The 18,730-nt window shown below is 41.0% G+C and overlaps 1 protein-coding gene across 1 annotated transcript in view; it reads left to right on the forward strand.

Moving 5' to 3' along the window:
- COL4A3 (collagen type IV alpha 3 chain) overlaps window positions 1-18,730 on the forward strand; it is a 126,389-nt gene that overhangs the window by 77,371 nt on the left and 30,288 nt on the right. The window contains exons 14-25 of the mRNA XM_044241731.1: window positions 26-88; window positions 906-965; window positions 2,192-2,236; window positions 3,486-3,539; window positions 3,916-3,957; window positions 6,022-6,106; window positions 7,418-7,453; window positions 9,470-9,634; window positions 12,243-12,335; window positions 13,221-13,316; window positions 16,496-16,566; window positions 17,367-17,549. Of these exons, the coding sequence (XP_044097666.1) occupies window positions 26-88; window positions 906-965; window positions 2,192-2,236; window positions 3,486-3,539; window positions 3,916-3,957; window positions 6,022-6,106; window positions 7,418-7,453; window positions 9,470-9,634; window positions 12,243-12,335; window positions 13,221-13,316; window positions 16,496-16,566; window positions 17,367-17,549 (993 nt within the window). The remainder of the gene's footprint in view (window positions 1-25; window positions 89-905; window positions 966-2,191; window positions 2,237-3,485; window positions 3,540-3,915; window positions 3,958-6,021; window positions 6,107-7,417; window positions 7,454-9,469; window positions 9,635-12,242; window positions 12,336-13,220; window positions 13,317-16,495; window positions 16,567-17,366; window positions 17,550-18,730) is intronic.

The following is an 18,730-nucleotide window of genomic DNA, read 5'->3' on the forward strand; positions in this document are numbered from 1 at the left end:
TGACTTTAAATTCTTTTTGTGGCAGGACCTCAAAGGGGAGAAGGGAGACAAGGGAGCCATGGGGAAATCTGGACCTCCTGGACCCTCAGTAGGTTATTTAGAGTCATACTGTTTCCTTGAAACATGAAGTAGAGCCTTAGTGTGGATTTTGATGTATGATCTCCTTTTAAATCTTAATACTAGTTAAAGCATGATAATATTTCAGCACAGACATCACAGAATATACTACAATCATTTCATAGCCTCTTCTAGCCGAAATCCCTGCATGGTTGTATACCCACCCACTGTCTCCCATCTTATAATTTATCTTCAGCATCTGCTATTTTACCATCTGTTTTTATTTTTGTTTTTATTTTTTTATTGTCATTTCATTTTATTTCATTTTATTTTTCAGTGTTCCAAGATTCATTGTTTATGCACCATACCCAGTGCTCCATGCAATACATGCCCTCCTTAATACCCACCACTAGGCTAGCCCAACCCCCCTCCCCAACCCCCTTCCCTCAAAAACCCTCGTATTGCATCTGTTTTTATTTATTTTTTTTATTTTTTTTTATTTAAAGATTTTTTTTATTTATTTATTTGACAGAGAGAAATCACAAGTAGGCAGAGAGGCAGGCAGAGAGAGAGAGAGGGAAGCAGGCTCCCTGCTGAGCAGAGAGCCCGATGCGGGACTCGATCCCAGGACTCTGAGATCATGACCTGAGCCGAAGGCAGTGGCTTAACCCACTGAGCCACCCAGGCGCCCCTGCATCTGTTTTTAAATGAATGCTTATACATGAGATGACCCACCATTGGAACATTTTAAAATATAACAGAATAATCAGAAGGAACAACTTAATGACAATTGAGGGTGAGTCAAAAAATCAATTCATAAAATTTGACATAACTCTTATTAATTACAGGGACCGCCTGGAGAATCTTATGGATCTCAAAAGGGTGCTCCTGGAGAACCTGGCCCGCAGGTAAATTTGGAAATTCAGTGTCATAAGCAACCTGTATCAGTCAATGCTCAGATCTCTTTAGGAGGCAAGTGTAAGATGCCCAATTCAAACTAGCTTAGATTTTTGTACGTTTTTTCAAAGATTTAGGAAATGAAACTTATTTTTTCAAGTATCTGAGGAGTTCAAGGCTCAGACAGCCTTCGAGGACTTCAGAGCCTGAAACAAGATGGGCAGTATTCTCCCTATCGTTTCTCCTCCTCTGTGTATTGACCTCGTGGTCTCCTTTGACATTGATCCTCCATGTCGGCAGCAATGGGAAGAAATAGCGGAGGTAGCAGCATACAGCTTCAGGCTAATGGCCTCCAAGAAGAAAGGGTGTCTCCCTGTATCCACTAATAACACCCCAGAGAATCGCTCTAATTGACCCAGAATGCTCCTAGGTCTCATCCTGGAAAGGTGACCGTGGCCAGGAGAGAAAGTTTCCAGGATCGGCCAGGCCAGAGTGGCAGGGCGTAATGTGACCCACAGTCCCATCAGACCCACACAGCGAGGGAAGGGCAGATCCCCAAAGAAGATGGGGCACACTGTGACAGGGGAGCTGGGGAGACAGAAGCACCCAGGGTTCACTCACCCACCCAGGTCTCTTAGAAAGATTTAAACACATATATTGTCTAAAGACTCTGAAGATTATATATTGAGAAAAATACTTTTTCCTAAGAAAAAGTGCTCAGTCAGTATGATATTGAATCCTGTCGCAGAAAGTAGACATTGTTAATAGTTTACCCAAAAGCCCTGTCTGTTTGGGACAATGCCATACAGCTTTACAAATGTGTTCAAATATCGGCACGTGGGTGGATCAGGAAACTGCCAACATTTGAAATAAATAATTTGACGGTGAACTCTTTCTAGGTCTTTTTGTCCATTTCTCTGCTTTTTCAATTTTTCTTCCAAGCTGGGATGGGCAGTATCAAATTCATTTAACTCAGCTAATCTTAATTTCCAATCTTTCTTCCATTGGTCTTCCCTAATTTCCTATTCTGACTAGCTTCTGCCTTCCCCAGCAAGAGAAGTTCATGTGTGTTCTGTGATTAATAGTTTTTCCTTCTAACAGATGGGTGGGAAGTTTCAGTCACGCTCTCTTGCCCAAGGTCAAGAGGAGATGATCATTTGTTATTTACATTTTCCATATTTATTAAAGTTATCCATATTTATTAAATTATGTGTTTTTGCTTTGTTTTTTGTTTTAGGGAAAACCCGGCAAAGATGGTGCCCCTGGTTTCCCTGGCACTGAGGTAAAGACATGTTTGGCCCATTGATGTTGTTGAAATGTCAGTCCCATTAGATAAAGAAGGATTTGGGGAATTACTAATAGTTATTAAGTTAGCAAAAGCAATTTGAGAATTGAAGTGTTACATCCTCACCGTGAAGAGAGATCATCAGAGCACACCTTATTATTTTTTTCTTTTCAAAAAGGAGTTCCAGGGTGCCTGGCTGGTTCAGTCGGTCAAGCATCTGACTCTTGATTTTGACTCAGGCCTTGATCTCAGGGTCATGGGATTGAGCCCCAAGTTGGGCTTCATGCTCAGTGGGGAGTCTGCTTAAAGATTCTCTCTCTCCCTCTCACTCTGCCTCTCCCCCCACTCATGGGTGTGTATGTGCTCACTCTCTCTCTTTCCCTCTCTAAAATTAATAAATATTTTTTTTAAAAAAAGAGCTCCACAGCATTACAAGTAGAAGCATATAAAAATCACAGAACTAAACAAATACTCCTTTTGTATGCATATAAGAAAGTATTAGTTGTATACCTCTGTCCCACAGAGAGTCTTAAACACAGTTTCTGTACTTTTTGGTGCAAGCTCTGGCCTTTGGTCATTATTCGAATGGGGAATGCTTAAAGACAATTGATCAGACCAAAGGCTTTGTGCCTCTTACATAGCAGACATAATAAATTCTATACTGCTCTGAGTCTGTACTCCTTCAGACATCATTATAAATGTGCTGCCTCCTCTTCCTTCTTGTAGGCCTTTAGATCTATCATCCCTACCTTTTTGTCTTGAAAATGTATAAACAAATGAAATGTTAAAAAAAACAAACAAACAAACAAGAGGTATTCTCCTTAATCCACAAAGATGTCTTGAACTCACGATTACTGTTTGGTTTTTATGGAGTTATCTAAAAAGATCAGGGATGAGAGAAAAGTATATGCACTCTTAGAAAAATATTCAAACAAGTCCACCCAGAAAAAAGACTTCATGGGATGGTAGGAGGACCAATGTCAGCTCTCCAAACCAGTACGTTTGTTAATATGCAAGATTATAAATGGTATATGTCTCATGGTATTTTTAGTTTTATTTATTGTTTAAGGTTGATATATTTCTCCAAATCCTGAAGATGACTTTAACTAGTATTAATAAAAAACTCTTCTAATGAAGTATTAGAATTTAAAAAAAAAAAAAAAAAAGAGCTCCAACTCTTCCTGCTTCCCACAGAAGAAAATGATTTGTATGTCTTCTGACCCATTCTCTTTGTCCTTTTCCACAGGGAGCCAAAGGCAACAGGGGCCTCCCTGGGTTACAGGGTGAAGATGGCATTAAGGTGATCCCCTCTCTAACCTTCTGTCCTTAGGCTTTTTAACTGCTTGGTTTTTGTCCACCCTTTCCTGACCATGCCCTGAAAATACGTACAAGGATTGCAATTAAAATACCTTAGTTATGTTTATTAAGAGGAAAAGAAAGGTGTGACAAATTTACATAGACACCTAAAGGGCAGTTTTGTGGGAAAGATATAAAACCTGCTCTGTGTGGTAGAAGCTGACTGACATTGTGATCAGTGAGCTTTGTACATGACATGGAAATAACATAGCTTTTAGCATTGATTTATTGTTTAACTGTATTTTGCTTTTTTAAGCATACCAAATAAATAAATACTTTGGGTTAATGTACTCATAATTTGTAACTGTCTTTCAATACAGGGGTGGAAAGGGGACATTGGCCCTCCAGGATTTCGTGGTCCAGTAAGTGTAACTAAAGACAGTATCCATTTCCTATTTGATCAAGTCCTTCAAAGTATCAAGGAAAATTTTGAGTCAGTGTCTTAACTTAAGATAGAGATTATGGTATTCACTTTTTTATCAAACCAAGGAAGAAAATAGCTATTGTCATTATTTGTCCATTTGGCAATGGACAAATATTTCTATTTGGTCCTATCTGGTCTCTGGAAGGCCCTAGAAATTCCCACCCTGGTCAGTGGCCAAGAAGAAATCTTATGTCCAATCAGACATGGCCAAGCTGACCTGTGTCCTTGAGCAGAATAGGAGGGATGCACTGGAGGCCAGCTGGGGAGCCCAGGGGAAAGGGAGCTCACTCCACCCACTCCAGCTGGGCCCAGGTATGACAACCTGCATTTCCAGGCAGCAGAAACTCAACCAGGGCCAACAAAGATCAGTGACCGCCCCTGCCCAAACTCCAACTCCGTAGGCAGTCTCCTCTCTCTGGCATGGACATGGGTGTGATGTCCATCAGCTCTACTGCAGAGCAGTCATAGTCTCTGTTTTGTGACTCTGTAGCTTAAGGAGATGAGTAGAAGGGACCCAAGTTCTGAATTCTGGTATCCCCTTCTCTTCTGCCTTTAGAAGACAGTACTTCTCAGGGCACTGGTGGTGCAGTTGGTCAGACTCTTGGTTTCCTCTCAGATCAAGACCTCAGGGTCATGAGATCAACCCCCAGGCAGTCTATGTGCTGAGCTCAGAGTCTGCTTAAGACACTGTCTCCCTCTCTCTCAGTCCCTCCCCTGTCCCCTCACTTAAAAAAATAAATAAACTTAAAAAAAAAAAAACAGAAAAGACAGTAGTTCTCATATTCAGTGTGCTGAACAGAGCTGGCATTTGTGATTAAGCCAGTTGTACAGAAAAGTCCATGATGGTAAAAGAGTCACGGAGCCGGGGTGAGGGGTTCCATTACTAACACAGTTCTCGGACCTCTTCAGCTAAGCAATTTAACTCAGTAACTGGAGGAGCGTCCTGGAAATTCACATCTTCACACAAGCCAATGATTCAGATGCAAGTAGTCCCAGAACACTTTCATGGAGTTTCGGGGAAGAAGAAATGGGCCATTTTGTGAAAACACTTAGCCAGCAGTTGGCAGGGGCACATATGTCATTATAGGTTTTGTGATGATTATTACATGATCGTTACTGCTACTATTATGAATTATTTTTGTGATTTTGTGCATAGTTGATTAACCACAATACTTTTGTTACCTCTTTTTTAAATACGCCAACTAAACTGGTCCCATGCAGCATTTGAGAAAACAACACCAAAACGTTTATGTTCATTTTCTTTCCTTCAAGATAAATGTACTGAATTCTAAGTGAAATTGACTTGCCAGTTGCACGTGAGAGAAATTCTTGGCATTCCTAGCTTGCTGTGTGTGTTTCCGTTCTATATAACTCAGCAGCTTCTAGTAACTTCCTTGGAAGTTCTACTTAGGAACCAGACAGTATAGGAGATCAGCAGTAGGCCCACCCAACATGTTAGACATTATAACCCTCCTAATTATTGCGAGTCAGCGGTATCCTTAAATTTAAAGAAATAATCAAAATGGAGTATTTTTTTGATGGGTGGGTCCCAACATACTCTGAAATAAAGTTAGTCCATGAGGACAAGCATTTTTAAAAAGTGAAATAGGATAATAAAAAAAAAATCAAGTGTTGTTATGTCAAAATGGTGAGTCACTGCCTGTGAAACTTTAATTTCTGTATATATATCCCACATATCTCGATATGGATGTATATATATACACATATGGAACTGTGAGGGTGTGAACTGGCTCATTCCCATCATAAAATACATTTCTCACTGAAAGCCTATGAAATATATGATATCATGATACCAGAATCATCAACTTTGATCTTTAAATTTATCCATCATGTATACATGACTTTATTCCTGCTAACACATAAACTTACAAATTCAGGAAAACACCATTTCTTATGTGAGGGGGGACATTGAGGTATTGCGTTTGGTGAGCCCACCATAAATAGCTATCCTATATCTCTCTTTGTTTCTTTTTCCTTTAAGACAGAATATTATGATGTATACCAGGAAAAGGGAGATGAAGGACTTCCTGGCCCACCAGGCCCTAAAGGAGCTCGTGGCCCACAAGGTGAGAATAAATTTCTTCCTAAAGCATTTGCTGACCATTTCCATGTGTTTCTTTCCAGGCAACGTATAGCAAATGTGCTTATAGACCTAGAATTTGCATGGGGGCAACAGGGAGGTCTCCCTGTTTTCGTGGGTGGCAGTATTGGTGTGTCCTAATTTTCATACCTTTATATGAAAATTCCATAGGTGCTCTACCACAGAAGGTAATTAAATTCCCTTTGTGTGCAAAAGCATCAAGTTCAAGTCTGACAAGAAAACACAAATGTGGCCAGAGGGCAGGAGGAGGGAATGGGAAGAATCAGCGATCTCAGTGGGGTACAAAAGAAAAAACGGGGACCCTGAAAAACTGTAATTTGAGCAAACAAAGGGGCCTGAACAAGACAAGAGGGGCCTGAACTTGGGTTTTCTGACTCCTGGCACCATGAAGCAGAGTCACATTTACTCAGATGCCATCCCATTGGATAGATTAGAAAGGTATAGGCCAAGAGTTCTCCTCTGTGGCCACAGATCAGCATCCCTGGGAACTTCTAAATAATGACATGCCAAAGTCCCATCTCTGGGACGCTGACATAACTGTCCAGAGGGGGGCCCTGAGCACTGGTAGATTATAAAAACTTTCTAGATGATTCTAGTATGCAGGCAGAACCAAGAACCAGCAATCTAAGGCCAATTAATGATGCAAATAAGATTTCAAAGGAGAATTTCACTTAAAAGAGGAGAAGTTCCCAGTGTTCTTAAATAAATGGACAGAGAAGTACAGACACGAACATAGATTTTTTTTTTTTTTAAATCTGGTATGTTTACGCTAAGTCACTCACAAGTATCAGAGAATTGGAACCCCGTTGCACTATCACAGCTGGAAGTGACCTGAGATGCCACACCAGTCCGAACCACAGGACCCTGACAGTTCTAGCTGTTCACCGTTCTCCCATCTGGGGAGAACCAAGGTCAAACCCTTGGTTTGACCTCTAAGGGTCAAACGCAGAGCAGGCTCCTAGTAGTTGTCCGCTGAATTGTTTGAAGGTGGGAAGGTGGGATGATTCACTTCTGAGTGCTAAGCATCTCAAACTAATTTCTTCTCTGTGGTTTGACTAAACAAGTGAAGCTTTCTAATATTTATCTATATGAAAGTGGAAGAAAAAGTATGAAATATTTATTATATATTATAATATTTATTATATAAATACATAATATATAATTATAATGTTGTTGTATATTATGATGATAATATGGCCACCCAAGATTTCAAAAATGGGGGAGAGGAATGTATGTACGTCCTTATGCTTAAGTAATTACTGTTATGGATTTGCAGGTCCCCGTGGCTCTCCTGGGGTTCCTGGAATTGCTGGTATGTACATGTTTCTTGGGGCACCAATAGAAATGGTCTTAAAAGGAAAATCATGGGGCAAGGAACACCTGGGTGGCTCAGTCGGTTAAGCATCTGCCTTTGGCTCAGGTAGCGTTCTCAAGGTCCTGAGATGGATCCCCACATCGGGCTCTCTGCTCAGCAGGGAGCCTGCCTCTTCCTCTCCCTCTCCTCCTCCCCCCACTCATGCTCTCTCTCTCTCTCCAGTAAATATATAATAAATCTTAAAAAAAAAAAAAAGGAAACTCATGTTTGCATTGCTTACAGGAGACAATTAATGCTTCATTAATTGATCTAAAAGTGTTCCTAGCTTCCTCATTGTTACGTTTGTAACTCATAGCAGAAAAGGGAGTGGAAGCTGACACAAAGTTACTTAGAGATGCTCTTTGACTTCCCAGTGGTTTTAACTAAGTGTAAGGCAATAACTGGCGTAGTTGCAGAAGCCTTGAAGCTCAGAAAAGGCACAGAGGTAGAAAACAATAATTTATAGTAATCAGTTTGGTTAAAAATAGTAGTTTTCATAGTGTATCATATGTTGTGTAAGTACGTAAATTACACTTTTTTTTTTAGATTTATTTATTTATTTGAGAGAGTGAGAGAGAGAGCATGCACAAGCCAAGAGATGGGCAGAGGAAAGAAGCTCAAGCAGACTCCCGGATGAGTGTGGATCCCTACATGGGGCTCAATCCCACAACCCCAGTATCATGACCTGAGCTGACACCAAGAGTAGGTGGCTTAACCAACTCAGCCACCCAGGCACCCCATAGATTAAACTTTTACATGTTTATGTTTTATAAAAACATCCATGACTCACTGGAGTGGTTGCCTTTTGAGAGAGGAAGACTAGGATCAAAGACATTTAATCAAGGATTATCCTCAGTGGCTTTAATTATAACTACAGTGCTGTCATGTGTCATTTTTAAAAGGAAACAATTAAAAAAAATAGCAAAGATTTGATAAGTAAGCCCTGCTGTTGATTACCTTTTTCTCTAAGCCTTGTGGTATGTTTAAACTATTTCATAATTCTGAAAATGAGTTGAAATTAAGCAATTGCAGAACTGTATGTATTTTATAATCGCATTGTAAAAAAAATAAATGGGTATTATGTGTACTTGCACGTGCATGCAAAAATATACAGCAAATTGTTAACAATGGGTATCTCTTGAAGTTGGAATACAAAAGGATATTTTGGAGGTCTGGTCAAAGATTAGGGAAGAGCTGCTCTCCACCAGACCCCCCAGGTAATGAATAGGCTTCTTTAGGCAGACAGTGAGTAAAAATTACAAAGTTCTCAAAGAGAGACCAGAGGGATTTGCTTTTACAGGGAAAATCCTTGTTCAAGAATTAGAAATAATAAGATATTATTATATTATTACAGTTCTCAGTCCTTTGGTGGTGAGGTCTCTCCTCTTTCTAGTTACACTGTTTGCAACTCAGGGATTCCAGAATGGCCCTCTCCTCACATCCTTGTCACCATAAGAGAGACAGATGAAATGGCTTTGTACCACCTGGTAAGGCTTCTCTCCCAGGAGATGCTGGCCTCCCCACAACGCTATTTTATAACTAAGATGATTGGCAGGAATGAAGTCCAGTAGGACAGTCTCTCTTTCTCATTTTGAACACTGAAAAGGAGGGATCTTCTAGTCGCTAATGAAAAATTCTACAAAGCAGCACATATCGGAGAATTCCTATGAGGTTCTTTTAAACAAAAAAGACAACAGTACAACTCAAACTCTGTTTCAGTCCCTTGTACTAAATAAGTCCCTATCGTACCTCATGGGACTGGAACTTTCTGGATTCTGCTGTGCTGTGGTAGTTTAACAAGACCTCAGATGAAGGAAGGAAGGAAGATACTCTCTTTTTGTTTTATACACTTTCTATACCTCTCGATTGTGTAACTTTTGTTAATAAGAATTTGTTACTTTTTGCAATTAAAAAAGTAATATATATGAATCAGGAAAACATTTAAAATGCACTAACATGATTCTATTTTACAAGGGTCATCAAGGCCTGGCCTCAGAGGAGCCCCTGGACCTCCAGGCGTGAAAGGAAGTAAAGGGGAACGAGGGCCCCCAGGAAAGAATGCAGTGGGGCCTCCTGGGTCCCCGGGTTGTCCTGGTTCGCCAGGCCCTATAGGGTTGCCGGGATATCCAGGACCACCAGGTAGATACCTAACCGGGCCCCTATTGTGTATATTGCCCAATAACAGATGAGTGCAGATCAGTGGCAATGAACCTTACTTGCAGCTTGGCCGGCAGTGTGTGTGGATCTTAAGGGCCATCTTTCTGCTGCTGTTTCATTTGATGAACTATCTATGAAAGCAGCTTGGGAAGAATGAAGACTTGGCTCATGCAGCAAAGCTTCAGCCTGAGCACCCACGGAGGGTGGAGTGGGAGGGAGGGACAAGGGACAGTGAAGCAGAGAGGGAGGGATGGTTTTCAGGTTGACCTTGGTCAATTTTGCAACTGCTTGTCTGGTCCCTGGAGAGTATCTTCCTAGAAGCTACAACTTTGTTTCAGGACAATCTGTCCCAGAGGACCAAGAAGCAAGAATGTATCCACCAATTCCTATTAGTCATGGGTCGAAGATATATCTCACAAGATCAGACTAAGCGCGTGCACACGCACACAAACACACACACACATACACACTTCCAGCCTCTGTTAGCATGGCTCCCAGGGTGTCCTGTGCCCTGGCATCAGCGAGCAAACCCAAGGCAAGGAGATGTGGGCTGGAAATGCACCGGGGGCATGGGTGCAATGCTGCCAGGTAAGGTGGGTCAGAGACCACTGAGCTGCAGCCTAGAGGATGGGAAATTCCTGGAGCTGTCCTCTCCTTTCCAGACCCCCACAGAGCCACTACCATTCTCTGCTGCCTGATAGGTACACAGAACCTCAGAACATATGAGCCACTCTTTGTCTCTTAAACATCTCTGGAAGGTACCTGGGAGGGCTTGTGTTTTATACTCACCACCACCCCCACCAAGAGCCTTAAGAATCTTCTGTTGTGTCAGGGATTTATTATTTATAGACAGTGTGATTATAAACCTGAAAGATCCAAAAGAATAATCTGGAAAACTCTTGGTGTTGGTGAGATAATTCAGCTAAATGTCTGGCTTTTTGTGCAATATTTGAAAAAAAAATTAAAAAAATAAAAGCTTCCCTTCAGGCCAATGTCTGTTTAAGAAATTATTCCATTAACAAAATGATAAAATGTCCAAGAACAAAAGCTGTCAAGCTATGGTGTGAACCTATGTGAAAAACAAAGCAAAATAAAACTTAAAAAATAAATAAAACTTAAAAAATAAAACTTTTCACTGTGTTGGGGATTTTAACAATTTCTAGTCCTCCAAGTATTTTTCAAGGTGTAGGCTTAGTTGAGTCATTTTATCGGGAAGGGGCCTGAGGTGCATAGCTCTTGGAGCTAATGAGTACTGTAGTCGGGCTCTGGACCTTGTGTGCCTGTCGCAATGCAGTTCCCTCTGCAAGACACCATGCATCTCTCCCCTCAGAGATGGCCCTGGTGTCCTATCTTCTCTTGCCTAAGCAACACTTGTCTGTCTATCCAGTGTCAGCTTCAAGTTCAAGTCCTGCGGAACGTTTTCACTGAGCCCACATCCTATAACACTCAAGCTTATTCCAAGAGTAGAGTTTTTGGGTTGCCTGTCTTTGTCAGTTTCCCCTTTAAGACTCAAAATTCTTCGAGGTCAGGGATTGTGTCTTCTTTTCTCTCTTTTTTTTTTCTTTGCTGTTTTAAGCCCAGCATGTGACACTGAGGGCGGGAACATTGTAGGTACTCAAATATTTGTTGAATTAAGTATGAAATGACTATGAAAATGTGCCAATAAATACGAATGTATAAATATAGAAGTATACATATATGTCTACCTCAAGTATAAAACTGCCATTATATTTTACTGTTTAAAGATAACTATCCAGTCATCTTAAAGACACAGAAAACTGGATCAAAAAATGCACATTCCTTTCAGAGTCAAGCCAACATTACCCATACCCTGTTCCTTCTCAATTAAATGTCTCCATTCATACCTTGTTGCTCCAAAATTTGGAGCCTCTATAGGCATTGCTTTGAAATATTCAGTTGCTTTCATTGAAGCAATGAAGCAGGTTGAAGCATTGCCTTCAACCTGGATTTGAAATGACAAGACTAAAAAATCTGGTCATAGAACACAAGAGTTTAAGAACATTAGCTGTTTGTTTTAACATTATGGTAGCTGACGCATGTGGAAAACTGGGAAGAGCTTTCTTGAAAAAGGACAAACTCAACTGACGTGAACAAGTAATGCAAAGAAAACAGATGATACTCTGTTAGAACGTTTCCCCTGAGTATATATTAAGCATCTCCAATATATCAGGGAGATTAAGTGTACTTGAAATAACAGAAGAATGAGATGTGATCCTTTGCCTAAACATTCTAAAAGGATAATCTTGGAATAATTGGAAATAATTGAGTAAAATAATATGGGTTGATTTTGTGATGAGAACTAAGCAGATAACAAGCTTTCAAAGAATCACTGCACCAGAATTTAAAAACAACAACAACAACAACAACAAAAAACCAAATGTGTGTAATGAGAAAAGAAAAGCTGGTCAAAACACTTCATCTTCAATTACAGATAACCTTCAAAAGATGCAACCACCGAAACAACAGGGAAAATGCATATAAAATAATATATCTTATGGAAACACTTGCTAATTGAATAAAAAAAAACACATAAAGAAACAAAACCCTAGCTTTGGTGTCTTTTTTGCAGGTGACATCGTTTTTCGCAAAGGTCCACCTGGAGGTGGTGGATTCCCAGGCCTTATAGGGTTTCCAGGAATCCCAGGAGCTGATGGTCCCAAAGGTTGGTTTCGTCAGTGGTGTTGCTCTATGAAAGCCAGCCACTCTCACCATCGTTCCTTCCACCGCTTCTGCCCCTCAAAACAATAATCATCCCAAACTATAGCCAGGGATGGCTTCTTTTCCAAGAGAATTGCCTCGAAGTATTCATTTATCTGCAAATCAGTTTAGCACCCATTCAATGAATTGTGAGATATGTCTAGAATATAAGTTTTATCCTGCACTGAAAGAGAGAGAGTAGATATTTTATTCTTGATTCAGGATTTCCTCTAAGAATATTAAGAAGGTTGGAAGGGGAGGTGAACCATGAGAGACTATGGACTCTGAAAAACAGTCTGAGGGGTTTGAAGTGGCGGGGGGGTGGGAGGTTGGGGTACCAGGTGGTGGGTATTATAGAGGGCACAGCTTGCATGGAGCACTGGGTGTGGTGAAAAAATAATACTGTTTTTCTGAAAATAAATAAATTGGGGAAAAAAAAGAATATTAAGAAGGTCGGATGGATAAAGTAAGCTGATATAATACATGAATACTTTTTTAAAGATTTTATTTATTTGAGAGAGAGAGAGAGCAAGAGCATGAGCAGGGGGAAGGGGCAGAAGGAGATGGAAAAGCAGACTCCCTGTCAAGCAGGGAACCCAATGCAATATGGGGCTTGATCCTAGGATCCCAGGATCCTGACCTGAGACAGAGGCAGATGCTTAACTGACTGAGCCACCCAGGTGCCCCAAGATGAGTGTTTTTTTTTTTATTAATAGCACAATGTCATTGATGATTTTCCACTACCCTCCCCAATTTTAATGTAATAAATGATTGTGTGGTTGGACAGCATCTGTCCTTTCTGCAGACTCTGTGTGGGTTTACAAGTAATGTACCCATGCTCTCATTGCAGGGGAACCTGGCCTCTTGTGCATAAAATGTCCTTATATCCCAGGGCCTCCGGGCCTCCCAGGACTGCCAGGATTGGACGGCATAAAAGGAATCCCAGGTAAGATATTTTGCACACAAGGATTTTTTCAAGTACAAAAGGGTCAGTTCACTGAGTGGTGAAAAAGGTACCAGATGTCTGGATGTCATGATGTGTGGTTAGCATGAACTTAGAGATTTTCAAACACATACTCTGTCAACTTAAAGTAAGCCAAAAGAACACAAAAACTGACCTATCCTTGTGTTCCATTTTACTTGCTGATTCTAGCAAACCATGGGGTTCCCCATGAATTATAGACTGGAGTTCCTCCAGGGGTAGGAACTAGGAGGGGTGAAGCAGCCCTCCACACACACCGTATTTTTCTTCCATAAAAAAATAAACTCACTCTCATTTTTTTTTCTTAAAAGACACAACTCTCCTCAGTCTGTTTTTTTAAGATCCTCACTTTTGATAGAGCTAAGGGCAGATGCACTATTTCATTCTTCAGGAGGATACCAGTGCAATAAATCAGCACACCGATGAGGGGCAATAGTGGGGTGAGGACTCTGGTAAACTGGAAGGCACATCTGAGGGGGCCACCCCGCACCAGCTCCAGCCTATTGCTACTTTGCTGCATTTTAGGCCCTGTGTTGATAAATCATCCAATTTTTTTTTTAAGATTTTTATTTATTTATTTGACAGACAGAGATCACAAGTAGGCAGAGAGACAGGCAGAGAGAGAGAGAAGGAAGCAGGCTCCCTGCTGAGCAGAGAGCCCGATGCGGGGCTCGATCCCAGGACCCTAAGATCATGACCTGAGCCGAAGGCAGAGGCTTTAACCCACTGAGCCACCCAGGCGCCCTGATAAATCATCCAATTTTTCACGAGAAGAAAGAAATGATTTTTATCTGAAATCTTATTTTTTTTCAATATTCACTACTAACTCCATTTTTGAGGGAAGAACCCATCTCGGAGGCCAATATTCTGAGAGCTAAGTAGAGCCCATGTCACTTCCCTCATCGACCTCTATGACAGACCCGGACCCTCCTCCCACCTGTTGGCTCCAGGATTCATATCCCAGCTGCCCTCCGTCTTCCCCCTTCCTCAGTCACAGAATTGGCCGTAGATGAAGCTCTGAGGTACAGAAAGTCTCCTTAGTTGGGTTCCTCTGCCCCTCGTGCTACTCTCCTGGCTACTCAGGGCCTCTCTCGGGATGTCACCTGCAGTCTCGATTCTGCTTTGACCACCTTGGTCTGTAAACACTGTCACCAAATGATCTGTCATAAACCAACAAGAGCTCAAGTCACAGAGCGCGTGTGTGCTCGGCACTGTCCTAGGGATCGTATGTACCTCCCTTCGAGCCTCATTCCTCCCATCCACCCTAGAGGTCAGTGCTGTCATTAACCCCATTTGACAGATGTGGAAGCTGATACACAAGATGGCGGCTCAGCAGTGGTAAAGCCCGTACTCAAATCCAGACGTGCTCCTCCAGAGCCACACCCTTGCTCTCTAGACTGGCAACCTTCCACTGCTGTGCCAGGGGTTTCCTTTGGAAGCGGGTTAATCCAAAGGTCTACCTGGCAACATAGATAAGAGGTATTTGTATGTTAATGCTGTCAAGTAGATACTGGCATTGGCACAGGGTCTTCGAGGAAGTTGGGTGTCAGTCCAAAGCAGAAATGCTAAATGTGGCACCGTGTTCACCGATAGAGGACACGCATTCAGCCAGAGTCCTTTGTCATCCACAAATCCTTCCTGCTCCTTCATAAATGCCTTAGCTACTCTGTAATCTCTGCCCCCTGACTCCCTGAGATGGGCCTGAGAGGGAAGGATGGGGAGGGACAGAAGGGGCAAAGGACTGGGGCAGGGTGTGGGGGGGATTATTCCTCATGTGGCTCCTATGCAGGGCCTAAGGCTCTGGGTGAAATGTTCTATTAAAACAAAAACTAGGGGACGCCTGGGTGGCTCATTTGGTTAAGCATCTGCCTTCGGCTTGGGTCGTGATCCCAGGGCCCTCGGATTGAGTCCTGTATTGGGCTCCCTGCTCAATGGAAATCCTGCTTCTCCCTTTGCCTGCTCTGCCTGTTGCTCCTCCTGCTTGTGCTCTCTCTCTCTGACAAACAAATAAATAAAATCTTAAAAAAAAAAAAAAAACAACCAAAACCAAAAACCTAAAAGGAAGGGAAGGAGCTGTGGAGAGATGGAGGGAGGGAAAGAATAGAAGGAAAGCAATCATCATTTCCCTACATTCCCCTTGAGGGACCTCTAGCCCAGGGTGGTCAGCTCACTGTTGACCTCCTAGCGGTGTCATATTTTCCTTGGTTTCTCTACATTCGGCATACTACAGGTGTAGCTCACAGAAGATACATAAACAGGAAAACCGTTTGGATGACTATCAAAAAATATATCCTGACTCAAATCTTGCAAAAAATAAAATCTGAATATACAGTTGTTAACACATCAGCTTGAGAGTCTTCCAAAAGACCCTCTAAAGGGATCAACTTTACAGAGACATTTAAATACATATAGGATGTATAAAATTGTACAGTAAAATGCAATCTGGCAATGAATATCCAAAGCCTTGGAAAAATTTTTGTCAATTTTGTCTTGCCCTTACACTTCTAGGAATTTAATTTATTGGAGAAGTGTGAAGCACTAAATGCCTAGAGATATTTATCATAGCACTGTTTACTACAGCTAAAGTTGAAAAACGATCTAAATTCTACAAATAGCAGTTAGCTGAATAAATGTTGGCTGACCCACACAGAACACTACTATGCAACCATTTAAGTGAAGCTATAAGTATGTATTTATTGACATGGATATTTTCTTGATGGAGGATTCCAAAATACCATATATATGTCCAGTGCATTATGGATACAAAATTTTATGAATAACATACATGAAAATTTTAGCAAATATTGTCCTCTGGTGGTAAGTGTATGTTTTTGTTACTCTCTTCTTTCTGAATCTTCTTTTTTATAATGTGCGTATGTTGCTCTTATGATCAAAACAAATAAATATTTCTCTTTAAAATTATAAAGACAAGAATTAGGAAGTTAAGATTTTTTTAATTTTTTTTTTTACATCATCTCTTAATTCACTTATGTACTCGCATTCTCTCCCTGCACTCTGTGTTTTAAGATACAAATTGTCTTTGTTTCCTCAGAAGAAAACACCCTATTCTCTTCATTTACTGCATTACCCTGGCTACTCGGAGCTGGCATTCAATGAATATTTAATAATTTACTGCTTTGCAGGAGGCCAAGGGGCAGCTGGCATTAAAGGAAGCCCAGGGTCCCCGGGAAGTGCGGGTCTTCCAGGATCTCCAGTAAGATGTCATGGGTTGGAAGCTTTAGTGTTAATTTGGGTGAACAGCACACTCAGGAAATACAGTTGAGCCACACATAGTTTTGGTGCTTGGCAAAGAGTACTTAATATCAGAGCATTTGATAGATTCTTGATTAAATGATTGAATGAATGATATGTGAAGGAATAAGTGAATCAGTAATGAATTTGTAATCATTTAAGCGGTGTCAGAGATAGACGGCAGATCTGTCGTTACCTGGGGCTGAGGCTGAGAACAGGCACTGACTGCAGGTGTATCTGAGGGAACCTGGGGGAGTGATGGGAATGTTTAAACTCTGGATTGTGGTGACTGTGGCATAAGTGTACAAATTTACTAAAAACCATTGCATTGTATTCGTATACAGATACGTCTTATGATATGTAAATGATACCAAATAAACATTCGCAAATTAAAATTCTGATTATTACAGTGAATCAGAAAGTTATATAAAGATAAATCAAATTATCCATAATGCATGTTAAAATGACCAACATTCTAACGTCATCTAAATTATGATGATGTTTGTATTATATTGAATAATATTACTGTGTGTTACATTGAAATTCACTGACTGTATTCTTTTCCAGTGTTGGAAGCAAATAGAGAGAAAAGGAAACCAAAAAGCTTGACATTACACTTGTAGGCTAAAGAAAGTGTCTGAAAAAAAAAAGCTCATGTTCATTAAAACTGAAAAATTCTAGTTTTGTTTTTTGTTTTGGTAAGATTGGCACAAGAACAGCTTTACCCAAATGCAATGCAGCCTTGTTTCTGTACCGCCCTAGGGATTCCCGGGCGCTCCGGGGAATCCAGGACTTAAAGGAGAAAAAGGTGAAGCATCGAAGCCTGAGGGAGAAGTGGGTGCCCCAGGGGACCCTGGGCTCAGAGGACATCCTGGAAGAAGGGGCTTGGACGGAATTCCTGGAACTCCTGGGATCAAAGGATCACCAGGACCCAAAGGTGAACCGGTTAGTATTGAGTAACTTTTTTCAAATTCCCTTCCCGGCAATTGAAATGCTCTGAAGTGACGACTTTGGGCAATTTCCATTCAGAAAATGGTTGGCCACCCAGCACAGTGGGTCCTCCCAACTGGTAATAACAGCGGCACACACGCATAGTATCTGACACACAGGTGGGACTCGGTGGTGCTTGTAGCCCAAATAAAATTCCACGTTGATAATGCCTTTGTTGCCTACACAAGCTACAATTCCCACCTCTGTATCCAGTGAGTTTATAGACGAGTTCAGAAAATGATTAATAATGGAAAGTTCTAGTCAATACTTTGGGGTCAGTGTTTATTCTTTTAAGTCAAAATAAATGCTTAAAGACTAGAATATTTAAGAGTAGAGTTGTCAAATAAACAGATCAAATGTTTTGTCATTTAAAATACCTAAGCTTCTGTAGGTTCTGTCTCTTTTCATGGAATAGGGATAGAATCTCTCACATGTTCACATGAGAGATTCCTACCAGGATCGATTTTAAAATGTCCTGGGGTCAGAGGATGAGCACTTCCTCCCAATGTATCTGTGGGAAGTTTACCAAGCATGCTGCCCAGGCTGCTCCAGGAAATACCACTTTCTTCCAGGGTTGATCAGAGTTATCCAGTTAAGAGAGAGTTAAGAGAGTCCCACCCTGAACAGGAAAACTTGGCAAATAAATCTGAAGATTCATTTACAGACCCTTTAGTATCAGAATATGAAGTGTGGCTCCCAAGATATAGATGTGGTATACGGTCTTCCCAACATTGTTTGACAACAAAACATTTTCTAGCTGAGACCCAGCTCCAGTCTGAGTTTCTCAGACTCTCCTCTGACAAAGGGCCTGGATGTCCCAATGTGTATGTTTGGGAGTGCGTGAGTGCAGTTATACTGACTGAGAGAAAGAGTCTAGAATTCTTTGGTCTAATATTAAGACAGTTCACGTGATGCTTCCCTTTGCATCTCACTAATTACCTTGTTGGTTCCAGTAAAAGTAAAGTAAAGAAAAAAATTAAGAAGGTGATGTGTTGAGTCTTATATTCTGTCATTACAGAAGAAGGAAACAAAACAAAACATCAGTTAGTCACTCAGTGATACTGAACAATGAAAAATCAAGTCAAATTTATTATTTGGGGCCATATTAGGATGGAAGAGGAACTCGATTATTGTGT

Source organism: Neovison vison, chromosome 3 (genome assembly GCF_020171115.1).
Source record: "Neovison vison isolate M4711 chromosome 3, ASM_NN_V1, whole genome shotgun sequence".
NCBI classification, from domain to species: domain Eukaryota; kingdom Metazoa; phylum Chordata; class Mammalia; order Carnivora; family Mustelidae; genus Neogale; species Neogale vison.